General features: G+C 38.2%; 1 protein-coding gene across 1 annotated transcript in view; it reads right to left on the bottom strand.

Moving 5' to 3' along the window:
• Window positions 1–17515, bottom strand: part of F9 (coagulation factor IX) — a 30699-nt gene extending 13184 nt beyond the window's left edge. The window contains exons 1-5 of the mRNA XM_028854232.2: window positions 17396–17515; window positions 12582–12745; window positions 12165–12189; window positions 6547–6660; window positions 1991–2119 (exon numbers count right to left, since the gene is read on the bottom strand). Coding sequence (XP_028710065.1) covers window positions 1991–2119; window positions 6547–6660; window positions 12165–12189; window positions 12582–12745; window positions 17396–17483 — 520 coding nt within the window. The 5' untranslated portion in view covers window positions 17484–17515. The remainder of the gene's footprint in view (window positions 1–1990; window positions 2120–6546; window positions 6661–12164; window positions 12190–12581; window positions 12746–17395) is intronic.
• Between the last annotated feature and the right edge of the window lie 1909 nt (window positions 17516–19424).

Here is a 19424-nt window from a genome sequence, read left to right as displayed (position 1 = left end):
CTTCATTTTCATGGTTTCCTCTCCTTTTAGTTACGTTTCATATACCAGACATTTCTATAGCAACCAGCTATGGCTAAGTATCATGAAGGCAGTTTGTGGTTGAAAAATAGGAAATTAGTTTAAAATACTCATGCATAAACGTACAGGATCAACAATGGCTTGAGAAAAGGGACTGTTATCTTTGAAAAGGCAGGGCAGCTTATTTTAAGGTTGGCCTACTTCCTCTGCTAAAGCTAAGGCTACGTTCAAATGGAACTCAATAGTTGGAGGTGCTTTTCAATTTTCATTTTCCTCTCTTAGAGCATGGAAGGGCTTCTAAGGACTAAGCTTCTGTGCCAGCTGCCTTCATTGGAAGTTAGCTTTTTATTGTTAAGTGTGAACAGATGTGTATGCACGTACACACACACACACACACACACACACACACACACACACACACACCCCTAAGGCAAGCTGTGGTAAGGCAATGTATGTGACAAAGCAGGCAGAAGGAAGGACAGGCAGAAGGTGAAGCATCAAAGGCTTTTCATTTTACTTGTAGCAGACACACTCTTGTATTCTGGGCCTCTCTTTAATTTCCTCTGCCTGGTACATTACTGAGATAGGTATCAAATCTACAGTTATAGAGGAATGGTTCATAATTGAATGTACCAATTTAATAAAAAAAATCTTGCTTTGGAAACACAAGAGAAACTGTACCTGGCTTGCTTCAAAATTGTACTTCTTTTTTATTTGTAGGTGGGGTATATGTGTGAGGGCACATATGTGGGCTGGTGTGAGAGCCCAAGCCTGTATGTGTGGAAGCCAGGGGTTGACAGCAAGCCTCCTCGTCTATTTCTCTGTTTCTAAATTACTTTTGAGGCTGGACCTCTTCCTGAACCTGGAGCTCACCATTTCTGGCTGGTTCTATCTCCCCCTTCCCTTAAGTGCTGGGGTCATGGGTTCATACTGCCTGGCTTTTGAGTGCTGGGGATTTGAACTCAGGTCCTCAGGTTCGCACACCAGGCACTTTATTTTCCTTTTTTTGGTCTTGCGAAGTTTCTCTCTCTCCCCCCACCAGTCAAAACTATGGCTTCAGAGTTGAGCAATGTATGTGGAGATGTGCTAAACACAGTGATGATCTGTCAACATGGTTGCATGCTCACACATCTGGGAAATGTTGCTTTGCCCTTCACTGTAAAGATGGTGTGGCTCAGCCTAGGAGTGCATAAACAGTTGCTGGATCCAGTCTGACAGCTAGTATAGAAACCCAGTTTATGACTCAAGTCAGGAAGTAACTTTAATAGACTGAACTAACTCGGCCTCCAACAGACTTATGCTTAACATTTGGCATCTTTTTTCTAGAAACTTACAAGTCAGCCAAGTATTTATATGTCTTTTATGCTATGGTAACATATTACTAGTTTGATGTGTTGAACCTCAAATATTGCACATAGAGATCACACAAATCCATTTCTTTGTGATATAGAAATCATAGAAAAAATATGGATCCAGAAAAAAATTCAGGCTGTACATAATTACTGAATTTAAGTGATGGTGCCATTTGTAAACTTAATTTGTTCACTTCAAGCTACTAAGCTTTTGTTCAGTTTCAAAGGGAGTAGATACAAGTAAGTATTGAAATAAGGAAACCTAGGGGCTGAAGAGATTTCTCAGTGGTTAAGAGCACTGACTGCTTGTGCAAAGGAACTGAACCTGGGTTATTTAACTGGAGTTATGGAGGGTTAGGGAAGCACCTACATATTAGCTCACTCAGCCTCTGTAACTCCACTTCAGGGGATCTGATGCCCTCTTCTTACTTCCATGGGCATTGTACACACAATGTATAATACACACACACACACACACACACACACACACACACACACAAGACACTCATACATATAAAATAAAAAGAAATAAACCTTTTAAAAAAAGTCTAAAATAAGGTAGTTCAAATGCTAAAGATCCAAATAGAGATTTTCATTAAATAACTTATTTAGATTTTGACCTGCTGGTTCACAGGACTTCTGGTCTTCTGCAAGTTGGTATCCATCAGTGCAGGAACAAATTACCTTGTTATCAGCACCATTTTTACAAAACTGCTTGCACTTGCCATTTTTAATGTTACATGTTGCATCTAAAAAGAAAAGAAAAGAAAAACCCTAATGGCTTATCTGATACACATTTCAAAAACTATACAAGACTACAGGCTCATGTCTGGGTTAAACATAAGTTGAAACAACAACCTGGGAGCATTGAGTTAAGAGTAGAGTAGAAAATGAGGCAAAGTAACATTCTCAGTAATTCATGAAGATGGTGTTGGCAACATTTTGATTTTATGTATAATCAAATAATTGGATATTGTACTTTGACTAAATAATGAGCTACAACTAGAAACCTATTGATTTAAGCAATAAAACTTTTGTGTCAAGTTTTGCAAAGTAAATGCACCTGTTCAAATGCTGCACAGGTTAATAAATAGGACATTACCAACCCCCACAAGTCCTGTAATGTTCCCCCAATCATTTCCCCTTTACAGGAGTTATCACTACGTGGGCTTCAAACAGAGTAAATAGCTTTGGTAGTTCATGAACTTTATGTAAACAGCATAGAAAGTCTTCTCTTTTAGCAATGTATTTATGAGATTCATCTATATGCTTTTGTATAGCAGTAGTTCATTTACATTGCTGTGTAGCAGTCCATTGTATTAATACAATTTTCATCCATCTATTCTATTTGTTAAAATACTAATGTGCATGTGTGTGTGTGTGTGTGTGTGTGTGTGTGTGTGTGTGTGTGTGTAGGTATCCACAGAAGCCAGAGTGTGTTTAGAATACTTGTATATCTTTCTTTTATTACTAAACACTTAATTCCATCCCAAAACTTATTTTCTATTTATTCTGGTATAAACACAACTGGTATTTGTATATTGCCTCCATATCCAGCATCCTTTTTGTATGTGTATTTATTTTAACTGTTTAACATTCATATGATAAATAGTTCATAGTGCTTACTGATAGTCCAGTAAATCAGGAGAGGAAAATAAACTGTTATCAAGAGGAGGGAATAAAAGAACCAACCTGCGATTTCATTTTTGCTGCCAATAACCCACCAAGTACATGATAAAAAAAAGATGGCATCTGCTGTTTTGCATTTATTTAGTTTTTAGGACCTTTCCCCTCATGAGTGTCGATAACATTTCTGGCTCTTTTCTTGTTCCTAGCTATCATATCGTTGCTACAAAGCAATACTGAAGTGTTCAGCCAAATCAAATACCGTGTGTAGAAAATGTTCCATCAGTATTGAGATTGTGATAAGTTAACAGAGGCAGGTGGTGAGGACAAACTTGTAGTGTCCAGGGCATGTGTGACGGGAATGAGTAAACTTGGTGTGATTTCTCTATTCTGCTTCTGTGTCCTTGGTTAAGCAACCAGACTTTTCAATCATTTTCTTATTTGCCATTGCCCTTTCTGGCCCAGCATGTTGCTGCTACTCTTGATCCCTGGCTTGGTTGGTTCATGTGGTGGGATGTATTGCTGTAGCATCAGCAGCCTTTTCCCTGCAGCCAAAGGCTCAGGATTCTAGAAATAGAATTATAGCACAAGAAATTCCAGGGGAAAGGTCAATAGAGCAGGACCTGAGAAACAGAATGGAACTCATTAATCAGTTGTTGAGCACTTAGATGTCAAACACTAGGTTGGGTATGGGTTTTCCTTGGTCCTGACAGCACCAGGTTGGCCATCACAGCCTTAACAAAATTTTGTTCTGTTTAACAGGTTTGTCAGAAAACATGTTATTCAGCTAAATGAAATATTTTTCCCATTCCAAAAATACAGAATGAAGGAGATAGTTGTGTCTGGGGTGTCCTGCAAAAATTAAAATTAAAACAAACAAAACCCCAAACCATAAAACAACCTTAGAGAATATTCTTTTGTAATTTTTTTCTTCCCACTCTGTTTTTCTGTTGGGAAATGTTTCTTGCATTTTTTAGGAGGAAAAGATGACTAGATTCTTGCAGACCTTGATCTACCTGATGATAGATACTTGGATTTCTTCTGCAGCAGAGGAAATCCGGACATCTTTATTCTAGCCAAAGGCAGACAGTAGCCAATTAATTCTTGTTTTTTTCCTAACTAGAAAGCATGCCCCAAATGGTTGCTCATTCCCCTGACTAGGAGCTCTGATGAACAGGGGGAAAGAAAGCAAAAGATCACAATAGTGGAAATCTTTGCTTTTCATACACAAGGTGAGGCATGGGCCCACACACCTATAAATTGTGCCGCCTAGTGACTTCTCAGATTCTTGCTCAGTTCAGCTTGAGGCAAGAAGCTTAAATGGGAGTTTGTACATGCTTTGTTGTTGCTCTCCTCTAGTGTCTGAGATAAAGAGCATTCTGACAGAATTCCATTTTGTTTCTGAACCAGCTGAGCTGAAAATTTTTTTAAAAAAACCCTTTATCAAATTTGTTGGATCTGATCAATATACCCCAGAGGCTAAGTATGGTGGTGGCTGCAATACAGCTACAGAGCCCTGACCAAACACAAATGTGGGAACCAAGGAGCATTGAGATGTTGCCAGTTGTAGATTTAGCACTTTTTCTCTATGGACCGTAACCTCCCACATATTGTTAGAGCATTTCTGAGCTTATGTTCACATTCCTCGAGGCTGTTCTCTTCCTCCTTTTAAACTGTCTGTCTTTTAAAACAAGATAAAGAACCAGAGAGCTGGCTCATTGGTTAAGAGCATTTGCTGCTTTTTCAAACAAACCAAGTTCTTTCTCAAAACCCACGTGGAGGCTCACAGCCACTTTTAACTCCAGTTCCAGAGGATCCCATGCCACCTTCTGGCATCTTTGGGCATTGCATGCACATGGTACCCAGATATACATGCAGAAAAAAAATCCTTAAACATAAAATAAAAATAAATAAAACTAGAGAGACATTTTAAAATTTAAAATTATTTCACTACTATATTTTTATATGTATGGATAAGGTTTATCTTCATGTAAGTTTGTATACTATGTCCATATCTGGTGACTGCAGATGCCAAAAAAGAGCTTTGCATCTCCTGGAACTGTAGTTACAGAGAGCTGTGAGCCACCATGTAGGCTCTGGGAACTGAACCCAGTTCCTCTGGAAGAGCAGCCAATGCTCTTAACTGTTGGACCATCGTTCCATCCCAACCTTTATGTTTGCAATGATCATCTACTACACCGTGGCCTTCAATTATAACAGACTATGCTATCCATTCTCCACACTCCAATAGTTTCATCATTTGAGCCAATAATGAGTAACTACTCAAAGCATTGCTGTATATATCTGGAATATGAGGACTAAATTTCACTAAGTAAGTCTGAATTTGAAATGATGATCTTTCAGAACAAATGGCACTTTAGAGATGTTGAGCCAATTAACAAACCCACAGGAGTGGAACTCAAACAGTGCTTTATTGCTACACCAGGCACCCTAAACAAATGGAAGTCCAGCCCGAGTATATTAGTTCACCCACTTGCATTCATTCTTTCTTTTGAAATTCCTTTGTCCTTTCAACTTTTCTTTTTATTCTGAGATCTTTCAGATTTCAAAGGAAGATGATCAATGAACTTCCCCTTGGTACTGAACAATATGACAGGGACTTTCATCCCCTTTCTCAATAGGGCAAGTGCAGCTGCTGCCTTTCATTTCATTTTATGCCTTGTTCATCTGTCAGAGAGGTGGCCATACAGCCTTAATAGTGTCCTGATACTTTTCTACTCTTTATCTTTAGCCATGTAGCCTGTGGTGTTAAATTCTTTCTTTTGGATTGTACCTCTATTCTCCTAGAATTTCAGAGTGCAAAATCTTTTCTTGGTACCATATGCTTCTCTCAGTCACAATGTCAGCAATACTGCAATACCAAGTAGGAGAAGGACTTCGGGTTTTACTGTGCAAATCACAAAAATCTCAAAAAAAGAAATATTGTAGGCTATGAGAAGAAAAAAACCCAAAATCTTACATTTGCAAGTTACTTTTTTCCTGTTACTATTTGATATAATCAATACTGTTGATTGAGGAACAATCTCTGATCTTTATAACAAATTTAACTTATAAAATGCTTTGTTCATCTGGAAGAGTTCCTATTACATGGGAGCCTGTCTTGCCCAGGTCTATAGATTATCCACTGCCTCTGCCTAGATTGACAGCAACTCAGTCACAAGTTCAAACCATTTTATGGGTGCAGTTTTCTCAGAGTTTTGTGTACAGTTCAGCTGAAGTTCACTTCCTCGCTCAATCATTTATACCTCTTATGTTGGTGCTGCAGTCTTCTAATGTTCATAAAATGGAAATAATAATGGTACTGAGCACATATGACTGTATTAAGGATTAATAAGTAAAGGGAATGGGACATTACCACTCAATATTAGCTTGAATTCATACCCTGGAAACTGACTACAGAGAAAGTGAATGTTTATAAGCTTTGAAGTGTGTTTTAAGATAAATGTATGGTATATAAATATTTCAATTTCCTGTTTCATCTGGTTTAAAAAGGAAACTGTGGACTATGAATAATAAAACAATTACTTACCTAATTCACAGTTCCTTCCTTCAAATCCAACTTGGCACCAACATTCATAGGAATTAATATCATCCTTGCATTTTCCACCATTTAAACAAGGATTTGACTCACACTGATCTCCATCTTTAAGACAGGTTAAGAAATTGAATTATCAGATAAAGTGAGTAGACATATGAGGCTAGGATTCTGATTTTTAGGGTCAAGGAAGAACTACCAAGCTGCAAGCTAACTGCAGATGGGCAAGCGATGCACCTGTTCTCCCGAGTTTCTAGAAGCCACTGCAGCAAAGGCCAATGCCATCCTGGAAATTGCACAGAGGGAGGCATACAATCCGAGGGAATAGGGAAGATGCATTTGTGTGGAAATTACTGAATCAGCAGACAACGAGAGGGATTGTCCATGTTTCTTCATGGAATGGGAACAGGCTAACCATAAATCAAATCAAATTGAACCACTTCAACAAATACTATCCATGTTTCATACAAGGCCATTTTATTGTAAGAATTGCAGAGCAAGCCATGTTAGACAATAAAGGTGTTTCCATTCAAGGAACCGGCAGCCCAGGCACAGGGCAAATGTATCCACTTACCTATCATATGAAGCAAGGGTCTGTGACAACAGGGAAGGTGCCAGAAGTTTCAAGATGGTTTTCTGCCTACCACTTAGCTTCCAAGTGAGCAACAATGTTCAGTGCACCATCAGCAACTTAAAAGTACTATTGGATGTGCTTTATGAATAGATTTGCTGTTTCCACTCTATGTTTTCTGAAGTTTCTACATTTACAGTCTTTGAAGACACTGATAGTAAAACAAACAAACAAACAAACAAACAAACAAACAAACAAGCATAAAAACAGGAAGAAGGAATAGGAAAGAGGGGAAGGGTTAGGAACAGAAGGGAACCTTTAAGTCTGCTTTCTTAGTGTTTGGCCTCCATTCATACTACTAAGAAAGCTTCAGGGGGATAGGCTGAATCTAACCAGAAGGAGAGAGCTATGTATTTTGAGCTATAGAAAACTTGCTAACTAGGTCTGTAGGACTCCACATATGAGAAAGAAAACCACGAGATAAAGTGGTATCAAAGATCAAAGAGAGAAAAAAAGGGAGGAATCAAAGAGAAATTTCTAGTTACTAATCATACTTTATATACAGCCAAACTCCTTGACATATACTGTGTAGAGTCCCATGTTCTTTCCCTACTATCTGATGGAAGCACGTGTCTAGGTTCTGTTGACTAAGGGACTAGAATCCTTTTTTTTTTTTCAGAAATAAACTCTCTGGAAAATTGGATTGCTGTAAAAATTAGACCTTGCCCTCTCTGCCCCTTGATCCAATGTGCTTTTGCACAGATACTGCAATTTGTTCCAATTCTATGAAAACAAAATACATTATCTCTGGTTTATTATTATTGATGTTCAGAACTGGTCTAAAAACGAGCTACATTTGCACTTTATATTATAGACCAATGAATCTGAATTATTTAGGGTGTTTCAGTGAAAGGGTCTGGGCTTGCAGCCAGCTGCATAGGAAACTCATTTGCTGAGACATATCTTCAAAATGAGTGTCGTTTTATTTTGCATTTAGCCCTCCTTTGGGTTCCTATCTCTGTGTACTATAGGCCAGGAGAAAGCCATAGTTAGTAGGGGTCAAAGACAGCAGGAGACAAGACAAGTGAGATTCTCCTTTAATACTGCTGCCTTCTGGAGCTGAAAAGGTTGCTCAGTGGTCAAGAGCACGTGCTGCTCCTGCAGAGGATCTGGGTTCAGTTCCCACCACACACATGGTTGTTTATGTCAGTTCATACCTCCAGTTCCAGGGGATCTGATACCCCCATTCTTGCCTCCATACCAGTCACACATGTGCTGCACAGACACACATACAAAACACACACACACACACACACACACACACACACACACACACACACACACACATATATATATAACAAAAAGAAATAAGCCCACAACAACAACAACAACAACCACAACAACATACTTTTAAGTTCCTATTGGATGAAAAATAACATTCAGATTTCAAGGTCATAGTGAAAGAAGGGGATTGGTAAGAGAACTTGGTTTCTCTTCCAGGTCTTGTGATTCCCTTACCCCCTCTACACCTGTTTTCTTCTTTGTGAGACAGAATTAATAATGCTTCACACATGGGACTGTATGAAGGTTAAATGTGATAGGCATTCTATAGACTGCTTCTGTGAACTGTACTCTACAAGGTGCCTGATGGATGCTGGTTTAGTCAGGCTCCTTGTATGATGAGGTCATACTAGAGACTGACATAGCACTAAGGAGCCTGGGCCCAGGCTATTTCTGAGTAGTACAGGTTAATTTTATAGTAGGTAGGAATCTTAACTCACATGAAAACAAGCATGGGCTTTGTTCCTTTTCTGTTCTTGTTTGTGTTGTTTATGTTTTGGTAGTGAAAATAGCAGTGACAGAAGTATGTCCTTAATGTTTCATGGACATTTGTAATCAAGGTATAGCAAAGATTGAATTTAGCTCACCTGGAAAACCATTGCCCAACTTCAAAGTATGCTGCTGTGGCTGGGGCTTGGGCAGTGCCTGGGGCTGGTGTGTATGATGTGAAGGGATCATGAGAGTTCAAGTGTAGCTAGAGTGAGTATTGATATGAGTGTTGTTTCTTTGGTGTGTGTGTGTGTGTGTGTGTGTGTGTGTGTGTGTGTGTGTGTGTGTAGAAGTCAATCCTGGGTGTTTCTGAGACAGTCTCTCACTGAACTTGGAGAATATTGATTAGGCTAAGCTGGCTAGCCAGAAAGCCCTAGAGATCTTTGTCTCCACCTCCTCAGTGCAGGGATTATAGGCAAGCACCACCCAAACCTAGCTTTTATTTTGTATCATTTATTCTATTTTTATTACTTTTGTATTTTACCATTTTTACTACATTTTAATTAGAATATAGTCCCAACATTTCCCTTTCCTTTGTATCCTCTAGCCCTTCCCAAATCACATCCCTCCCACTCTCTCCATGCTCCCCACTCTAAAATTGATAATCTCTTTTTCTTTCATTATTATTGTTAAATACACATACATACACACATACGTATATATCCATGCAAAAATATTTAATTACAACCCACTAGACCCCTTTTTGTTCTTTGTGTGTATATGTTTTCAGGGTTATTGAAGTCATGGCTCTTAGAAGAGAATCTACTACTGCCACTTTGCTAGACCAGAAGAATCCTTAACTACATTCTAAATCTTATTCTTATACCACAAGTAAGTGTAGCCACCGCATCTCATCAAAGAAGTTTCTATGTATAGCAAATGGAGACTATTACAGAAAACACCACTGGACACAATGCAGAGATCAACACATAATGGGGAGCCCAGTCCCACTGGATACATTTGTATCATAGTTCTTGTGTGCATAGCTCAGTGAGCATCACAGAAGATGGCACAGAAAGATTGTAAGAGCCAGAATACTCCAAAGTCTGTTGTGAAACAGTCTTTCCTAGAAATGGCTGCATAAACAAGATCTTAACAATGGCAATACCAATGGACATGTTAGCGTGGAAGGGGAAAAATTCTCACCCCTAGGCAAAGACATATAGGTGACTGCTGAGAGAAGAGAATGACCTCTCCAAAAATTATCCTTATAATGGCTATCTGATACAAAGTGGTCAGTCCTCAAACCACATACCAAATACACACAAACAGCAAAAATGGTGGGTGATAAGGATTAAACTCAGGTTTTCATCTGTGCTGGCTGAACATTTTTTTTTTGTTGTTGTTTGTTTGCTAATGATATAAGCCAGTATCATCTTGGAAGAAAGAAACTCAATTGAGAAAATGCCTCCATCAAATTGTTTGTAGGCTGGTCTGTAGAGCATTTTAATGATTAATGATTGATGTGGGAGGGCCCAGCTCCCAGTGGGTAATGCCACCACTGGGTTGTGTAAGAAACATAGTTGAGCAAGCCACTGAGCAGAATTCCTCCATGGTTCCTTTCATTGCTCTATCTTTAGTTCCTTCCCTGACTTCCCTCAATGTGAGAGGTGAAAGCCAAATAAACCATTTCCTCCTCAAGTGGCTTTTTCGTTATGTGTTTATCAAAGCAATAGAAAGCACTTTACTAACAGAGGTATATCTTCCCCAAACCCCTGGTTTGCATTAGAAAAAAAAAAAAAACAAGCCACAAGCTTCAGAGTTTTAACTCCAGTATAAATAGAGTTTGAATGAAGTTTTAGGGGCAACTCGGGAAGAAATGGGCATGGCAGCATTCATCCTTGAAACTAAGGGGAGACAAAGGTTCCCTCTTTGCGTTCAGGACTTCAAATGGAATGTGGAGAAACCAGAGTGAGTTCTGAGGGTATGACACTGTCTAGTTCCTCCAGGAAAGGAACTGTAAAAAATCCAACTGGACCTCAAATTAATGGAGCTCAGTGACTAGGTGTCCCAGTTCATTTGTTTCTGTTCATGTGGATAGTCTGAAGGAGGTGAATCTGTGAAACTTCCCTCAAAATCTTAATTCTGGATTTAAATGGTATCAAATTTGTATTTGCAGGCAAAATTTAAAAATGTACAAAGATATAATGTAAATAATAAAATTGGTTGTTGTTAAAGTATTACATTTTTTCCTTTGGGTCAGTTCATTGGGCAGATATTTACTGCATGCCTCCATTGCATACTGCTGTAGGTGGCAGGAACCCATCAACAAGTGAAGTAACTAATTTCTGCCAAAATGAAGCTCACATTCTATTAGGTGGGAAAATGAACAATAAATTGTTGTTAAAAATGCTACAGATTGAGTATCCTCAATAGAAAAGCTCAAATTCCAAATTACTCCAGAATCTAAAACTTTTTTGGATACCAACATGATGCCACGAATGGAAAATTCGATGCTGTGAAATAGTTTCATAAACAAAATTATTAAAATTATTGTATGACATGATCTTCAAGGAACATGTTTAAAGAATATATTGATATTCTCATAAATATATATTATAAACAAGTCCTGCATTTAGATTTGCGTCCCATGCCAAAGATATTTCATTACATATATGCAAATAATTTAATGCTTGCAAAAAAGCAAAGCCAAAATCTAAAACACGTTTGTTTGCAAGTATATTAGATAAGGGATACCCAACCTGTAGTTAAAAAAATAGACCAGGACACAAGTATCTAAAATGGCAGAGCTGCCAGGGAGCAGGTTGAAGTATTAATACCTGATAAAGGGAGGACTCATTGAGCTGGTGGAATCTGGGCAAAGTCCCTGAGCAAGGTAAGGAAGTGAGCCTAGCAGAAGCTGGGAAGAGTCAGCAAACAGGGATAGCCAGATAACTCCTCTGACCTGGGGACACTGCTAGGATGTGCAGGGATCCCCTTTGTGGAATGAGGAGAGTAGTAGTAGAGGTGATCAAAAGGGCAACAGGAAGCGGTGGTAAGTCAAGACTTGGAGGATTTAACATAGTAAACATTGTCAGTCAGCATCTTTAACTCCACTAATGAGAGCAAACTTTCATTCAGCAATTGTTTTTGCTTTCTTTCTGCATTGAAGTTTGTTACTGAGACTTTACAATCTCTACTTATATAAAGAAAAAAAGCACAATTCTCAAATGTTTCATATAGCAGCTAGGAAATAAAACTAATTGCTTACCAACATACTGCTTCCAAAATTCAGTCTGTAAGAAAAAAAGAAGACAACTTCATGACAGTGTTTAAGTATTTTGATGTGGATTCACTTTCTTTTATAACATTTGTGATGTAATACATACTGATACTTTAAGATTTCAAATACAAGTTTCTTTCTTTAAAAAAATTGATTTTAAAATAGTTTTCATTTTGTTTTATGTGTATGGGTGTTCTGCCTGCATGCACACATGCACCATGTACATGCAGTACTCACAGAGGCCAGAAGAGGGTGTTGGATCTCCTGGAACTAAAGAGGAATTCAACCTGTGTCCTCTGGAATAGAACACTGGGCCTTCTCTCTAGTCCCCCATTTCTTTTTAAAATTAAAGTTTCCATCTTTTGCTCTGGGACACATTGCTTTGCTATGATGTGGTATACTCACAGTTTTTTCAGTGTTTTCAAAAACTTCTCGTGCTTCTTCAAAACTACACCTTTCTTCTATACATTCTCTCTCAAGGTTTCCTCGAACAAACTCTTCCAGTTTCCCTGAATTATATCTTTTTGGACGGATAAGAATTTTGGTGGCATTTTCACGATCAAGAAAAACTGAAATTTAAAAGAACCTTTCTTTAGTTTTAGAGAAAAAAAGAAAACACTCTGAAAATAAAACATGTCTTTTAAGAAAAGATTTGTTTGTGATCCAAGTAATTCTATAGCTAATTAATTTCTCTTTGGGGCATGGAGCCAAAATCTGTGATATTCTCACAGTACCGTATACATATTGAGATTTAGGAATTAAAATTCAATTTTACTTTTAGTAGAGCTCCAATAATAAAAGGTCACATTTTTAGCTGTATTTGTATTTAAAAAACTTTGGATGAAAAAGGAAGTTCTCAAATAAGCAGTTAATTTTACACTTTGTCATCACTTGAAAATAGCTCAGTGCAGGATCCTTGCAAGGTGATCCATCATTACCTGGGCTGGGCTGTTTCGAGGACGTAGTCTCCCAGTGACTTTGCAACAAATATCCCATGAAGAACAGAAGCCTGTTTTGATTTTGTTTTGTTTTATTTTTTGTTTATATATATATATATATAATATATATATATATATATATATATATGTATGAAACATGAAGTTGGAGGTTGAGTGGGTAAATAGATTGGAAGGATATAGGAGGAATTCAGTGAGGAGGGGAAAGAATATGATAAAAATGTTTTGTATGAAAATATATTAAACAACAACATCAACAAAATCCCAACTGTAGGCCAGCTACAAATGTGATCTCAGTTCCTCTCATATGATATCGAGGAACAATCATGCCATAATTGATTTTATCTTCAGGCCCATGATGCCTTTAGTTGGTATATGAATTCCAGTGATGTAAGCATTTCACTGACACTCATGATGTGGTTTCTTTTAGGTATGACTGCCTACTCTATAGGACACTTCTGCTTTTTTGAGGATTGAAGGCTTTGAATTTTCTGCCTTCTTCCCTTTCCTTCTCCTTGCCTCTTCCTCTTTGTATCTATTTCTGTTTTTCTGTCTCTCTCTCTCTCTCTCTACATATATACATGTGTATGCATATGTATGTGTATATGTTCACATATGTATATATATGTATATAATGTACATAATCAATATCAGGATCCTGAAAAACTGCTTAGAGTTACTCCTTTTTCTAAATATTGGGGCTGTAGTTAAAAACACTTACTGATCTCACAGAGGATCTGGGTTTAATTCCCACCATAAATATCACATAAGTAGCCACATCAGGTGGCTCCACTGCCTGTGACTCCACTGCCAGGGGATCAGATGTCCTCTGGCCTACATAGATAGGCACCAGCATGCATGTGGTGCATTTAAACTCAATCTCATGTGCATACATACAAATACAAATAATAAATAAATAAATCTTAAGAGAGAGCATCGATGTAGCTGATAATATTACAAACTGAACTTTCTAGTGCATTTAGTATTACTTTCTCATTAACCTAAAAGAGGAGAAGAAATGGAACTTAATTTTATTACCTTATTTTGTGGTAGCTATATCCTTTATGGAAAATTTTAGACCACTGACATCCTGGCTCTCTGAATCCCTTTGGGAATATTTTCTCAATCCCTGAATTTACTTTATCTTCCTGTAATTCTTCCAACTTTCCCAATTCATTCCACTCCTTGTTAGTGTTTTGCTTGCCAGGCAGTCTCGAGGCGAGGCAGGTGTGTGTTCCACCAAGCTGTCTAAGGGTACCTTTGTGTATTTATGTCTCAGTTCCCACAGCAATTCATTTGCTTGGTTCAAGTCACTCCTATAGAAGAACATCTATGATGGTACTGATTTATAGTGTGGAGGAATGAAAAAGCAAGCTTTGTAATCAGACTGGACAGGATTTGAATCATGTATCTGACTCTTTTTGACTGTGTGAACATAGGCAAGTCATACAATGTCTGGATCTTAACTTTCCCAAATGTAAAATGGGTGTAGCAGCAGTGTAAGGATGTGTACCTCATCATGTTGACAGGATCTCTGAGATAAATTACAAGCCAGCGTATTCCTGGTTACTCACTTTCCCCCCAAGCTTCTGATGCTATCTGTTTTTTTGTTTTTTTGTTTTGCCTCTGAGCTTTCTCCCGTCTCCAATTCTTCTATGTGCTTTGTAGTGCCTTTACTTCCTTCCTGCACTCTCTGCAAGGAAATTACCATTGCCATTATTGGTAGTAATCTTGGAAAGCATCATTTTGACTTCATGTATTTCCTGATTCCTCCTTGTCACACAGTAGAGGATCAGCCTGGATTTAGAGTCAGAAGTCTGCCTACAGAGCCTGTGCTATGTTGGTATCATCACACTATACTCAACCCTTCAGACACTCTATTTTTGTCTCTTAAACCTTTCATATACCTGTGGCTATTGAATCACTTCACCTCTATTTCATTATTATCACTTCAATTGTCCATCTTCTCTCTATGACTACTGTCCAGGTTTTGAACATTTGTTTCCTTTGGATGATTGCAAGAGACTTAAGGTTGGACTGGCTAGCCTGGAGTCTCATTAGTTCCTTAGAGTGTTACCAGACTGAGCACTAGAACATAGTGAAGGGTGTGATTTTTACACTTAAACTTGTTACACCTCCACATTGCTCTCTACTGTTCAATTTCCTTAGCTTAGGGCCTTTTAAAAATTATTAGATGATCTGGCCCACCCCATTTTCTTGCCTCATTTCTAACAGCCAATATTCAAACCAGACAGAGCATCTGGAATACTTACATTATTGTGGATGTGGCTCTTTCTGTGTGAGGGTTACTATCTACATAAAATGCTCATATTAGTGATTAATTTTACTGCTCTCTCTATATACATATGATTATATATATGATATTATACACACATGTGTGTAGGGTGTGTGGATGGGTGGATGTCTGTGTTCTGGCTAGCTTTTATATCAACTTGACACAACCTCGAGTCACTTTGAAGAGGGAATCTCTTTTGAAAATATGCTGCCATCAAATTGGCCTGTGAGCAAGCCTGTGGTGCACTTCATTGATTGATGATTGATGGGAGAAGGTCAGACTCACTGTGGGCTGTGCCACCCTTGTGCTGGCAGCCCTGGGTGGTGTAAGAAAGCAGGCTGAGCAAGCCTTGAGGAGCAAGAGAGTCACAGTACCAGGCACCATAACAGCAATGCACTAATATCTGAATGCATAAAAGACAGTTTTGATCCGTATACTTTGTAAAACCAAATTTGTTTCACAGACTGATTTTGATTTCCAATTCTAAATTGGCACACTAAGGCACTAGTCATGAACATGCAGCGTCTCCTTTTTGAAGCCCACAACAATTTAACAGAAGACATGAATACTGTCCACTCCAGGGACAATTCCTTGGCTCCCCGACCACAGTGACTCTAAAATCTTGTTGCTTTTCTCCTCACTATTGTTTGAGGATCATATATTTAACATTTCTTTAGGATTATCTCCAGTCATTATTGCCCCAGATCTGAAATCTTGATTCTTTTATTATTTTTCCATCATCCAAGGTCTTCTGATGGGCATCAGTCCTCTGACACACACCATCACCTTATTACTAATTTATAAGAAATTGTTTGGATCATTTGTCCTCACATAGGTCAATCTGGTGCAGTATGTTGAATGACCTGACTTTATGATCCACATAATGAGTTTTCCAACATGTATTTTTCATCTCTTAGTCTGCCCACTTTGCAAGAGCAGTTTAACCTTTCCGTTTTCATGTCATCGCTTCAGGCTTTCAGTCTGATTCCACAGTTGACATCATGTCTGGAGTGGGAACCAGAAGACCAGCCTGTTTTCTGGGGATGTTCAGGGTTGGCACCCCTGATCCTGGCACTGTCAGCTGCTAGAAATGATTTTAGTAGGTTGACAAGTAAGTGTGATAAATGCATCTTGAGGGAGCAGGCTGTTTGTCTAAATGTAGTAAGTTTTTCTCTGTGTGCCTTTCCCTGAGGAGTAAAGTCACTGTTGTTGCAAAAAGGAAACCAAACAGAAACCCAATATGTTATACTTTGCATGGACTAAGTTTCTACTCTATCTAGCTGTTTTTATACTTGTATGTCCCTAGAGAGGTCTATGAGTAAGTACTAGGGGTCTCTAAACAACAGTTCTGAAACATGTGGACTCACAGATGAGCTGATTTATTCTCATCTGTGTAGAAGCTTTCATGACAGATCACTTAATATAGAAAGGGTAATCTTCCAATTTTAACTGAGAAATTAAATTGTAAATATATAATTTTATACATTATAACTATGCCTTACCATCTAGTTCTAAAACACTGAAACACATGTAGATTCAATAAATACTTTTTAGGTAAATAAGACCACTGTCGTTTAGATGTTTCCCCTTTTGATTTCAAGGTGGTGAGTCTAAAATCACAAACTAACATGTTTTCCTGGTTATTCTACAATTTCTTTGTTAAGACATTTTCCCACTTTCATTTTTTTTTAAACCAAGGACACAGAAATTTTAGGAGGAATTACATTGTTAAGTCATAAGAATAACTATCTATTAAATAGAAATGCATCACAAGCACTGTAGCTCCAGGTCTTTTTTAAAATGTGAAGTTTCCAGAGAGCCCGTATTTGCCAGCTGACATGCTGCCTGCTGGAATCTAAACTATAGCACCAAGTCATGGAATCTTGGTTTAGTTGAAAATTGTGGTTCTAATTTTTTTGTATCTAAAAGAGAAGCATATTCAATGTAGCTTTGAAAAGGAAACAAACCTGCACATTCAGCACTGAGTAGATATCCCAAAAGGAAGACAGTGATGAGGCCCGGTGATTCTGCCATGATGGTGTTCAGGTGCTGCATGACCTTTGTTAGTAGATTGTGCAAGTATCAGAGCTGATCAATTGTTCCAAAGTACGAGCTGAATTGGATTTACTTCTGGGAAATTCCTGTCCATATCCCTCAGTGGGTCTTTGGGCCATTTCCAGTGGTTTCTTTGGTCAAGTGAAGAGAATGAGCAGGGCTCATCATTAAAGTGCACCTTGGGTTTCACAGGCTTCTGTCACTGGGGCTACAGTTGTGCTGGCAGCAACGTTTATCAGTTGGAACTCATTTTATCTTTGTCAGAGAGCAATCTTATAGAGTTTAAAGGTAAAAAGGGAATTCCATTATTTGACCCTTTATGTTAAAATATCTTAAAAGATGTTTATATACTACATTTACAAATTATAAATCTGGAAGATTTGTTGTGTACTTCATTGTAATCAAGAATTCACAATCTTTCTTGTGCCATATGCCAATATAGTGACACATATAGACCCTGTCTCTGAACATGTGTATGTATCTATACCCATGGATATATAGAAACATAAGTGTATAACTATACAATATCAGTGCAATCCCTATAAAAATTCCAGCACAATTCTTCACAAATCTTGATAGGACAATTTTCAGCTTCGTATGGAAATATACACACATACATACATACATACACACACACACACACACACACACACACACAAACACAAACCCAAGTTAGTTAAAACAATCATAAATAAGCCAGGCGGTGGTGGCACACGCCTTTAATCCCAGCACTCAGGAGGCAGAGACAGGCGGATCTCTGTGAGTTCGAGGGCAGCCTGGTTTACAAAGCAGTTCCAGGAAAGGCGCTAAGCTACACAGAGAAACTCTGTCTCGTAAAACAAACAAACAAACAAACAAAAAAAAAACCCAAAACAACAACCCCCCCCAAAAAAACAAAACCCAATCCTAAATAATTAAAGAACTGCTGAAGTTATTACCATCTCTAACTTCATATTGTACTACAGAGCTGCAGTAATAAAAACAGTATCATATTGGTATAAGAACAGACTTATTAACCAATGAAATTAAAGATCCAGACATAAATCCATACACCTATGGATGCCTGTCTTTTTTCTTTTTAAATAAAGAAGCCCAAAATACACACTGGTAAAAAGACAACCTCTTAAAAAAATGGTGTTGGTTAAACTGGATGACTGTATGTAGAAGAATCCAACTAGATCCATACTTATCACTCTGCACAGGGCTCAACTTCATATGGATCAAAGATCAGATACACTGAAGTTGATAGAAAAGAGAGTGGGGAATAACCTTGAATGCATTGCCACAGTGCTGACTTTCTGAACAGGACACTATTAGTGCAGGCACTCAGATGGACAGTTAATAAATGGGACCTTAAGAAACTGAAAAACTTCTGGAAGACAAAGGACACTGTCAATGGGACAAAGCAACAGATTGCAGAATGGGAAAAGATATTTACCAACTCCACATCTGATATATATATCCAAAATATATAAAGAACTCAAAAAACTAGATATCAAGAAAACAAATAACTCAATTAAAAATGGGGTGCAGATATAAACAGAGATTTCTTGTAACACAAATTTCTAAAAGGTCTTATTAATAAAACCAAACTTGAAGCCAGGTATTGGGGTGAATGCTGGAAGATCAGAGTAGCAGAACAAGTCACAGCCACCTCACCTTGCCAATTCCTCAGCTAATCTTGTTTCCTCAGACTGAAAGCCTCTGAATCCTCATCCAAATGGATCTCAGCTGAACTGCAGCTAAAAGCTAAGAGCTTAAAAAAGGTTCTAGTTCCTGGGCCTCATGCCTTATATACCTTTCTGTTTCCTGCTGTCACTTCCTGGGATTAAAGGCATGTGTCACAATGCATGGCTTTTGAACTCACAGAGATCTGGATGGATCTCTGTCTCTGGAATGCTAGAGTTAAAGGCATGTGCTACCACTGCCTAACTTCTGTGT

This window comes from Peromyscus leucopus, chromosome X (assembly GCF_004664715.2).
Source record: "Peromyscus leucopus breed LL Stock chromosome X, UCI_PerLeu_2.1, whole genome shotgun sequence".
Classification (NCBI taxonomy): Eukaryota; Metazoa; Chordata; class Mammalia; order Rodentia; family Cricetidae; genus Peromyscus; species Peromyscus leucopus.
The sequence above is the reverse complement of the archived record's forward strand: the minus strand, read 5'-3'. Positions and strand labels throughout refer to the sequence as shown.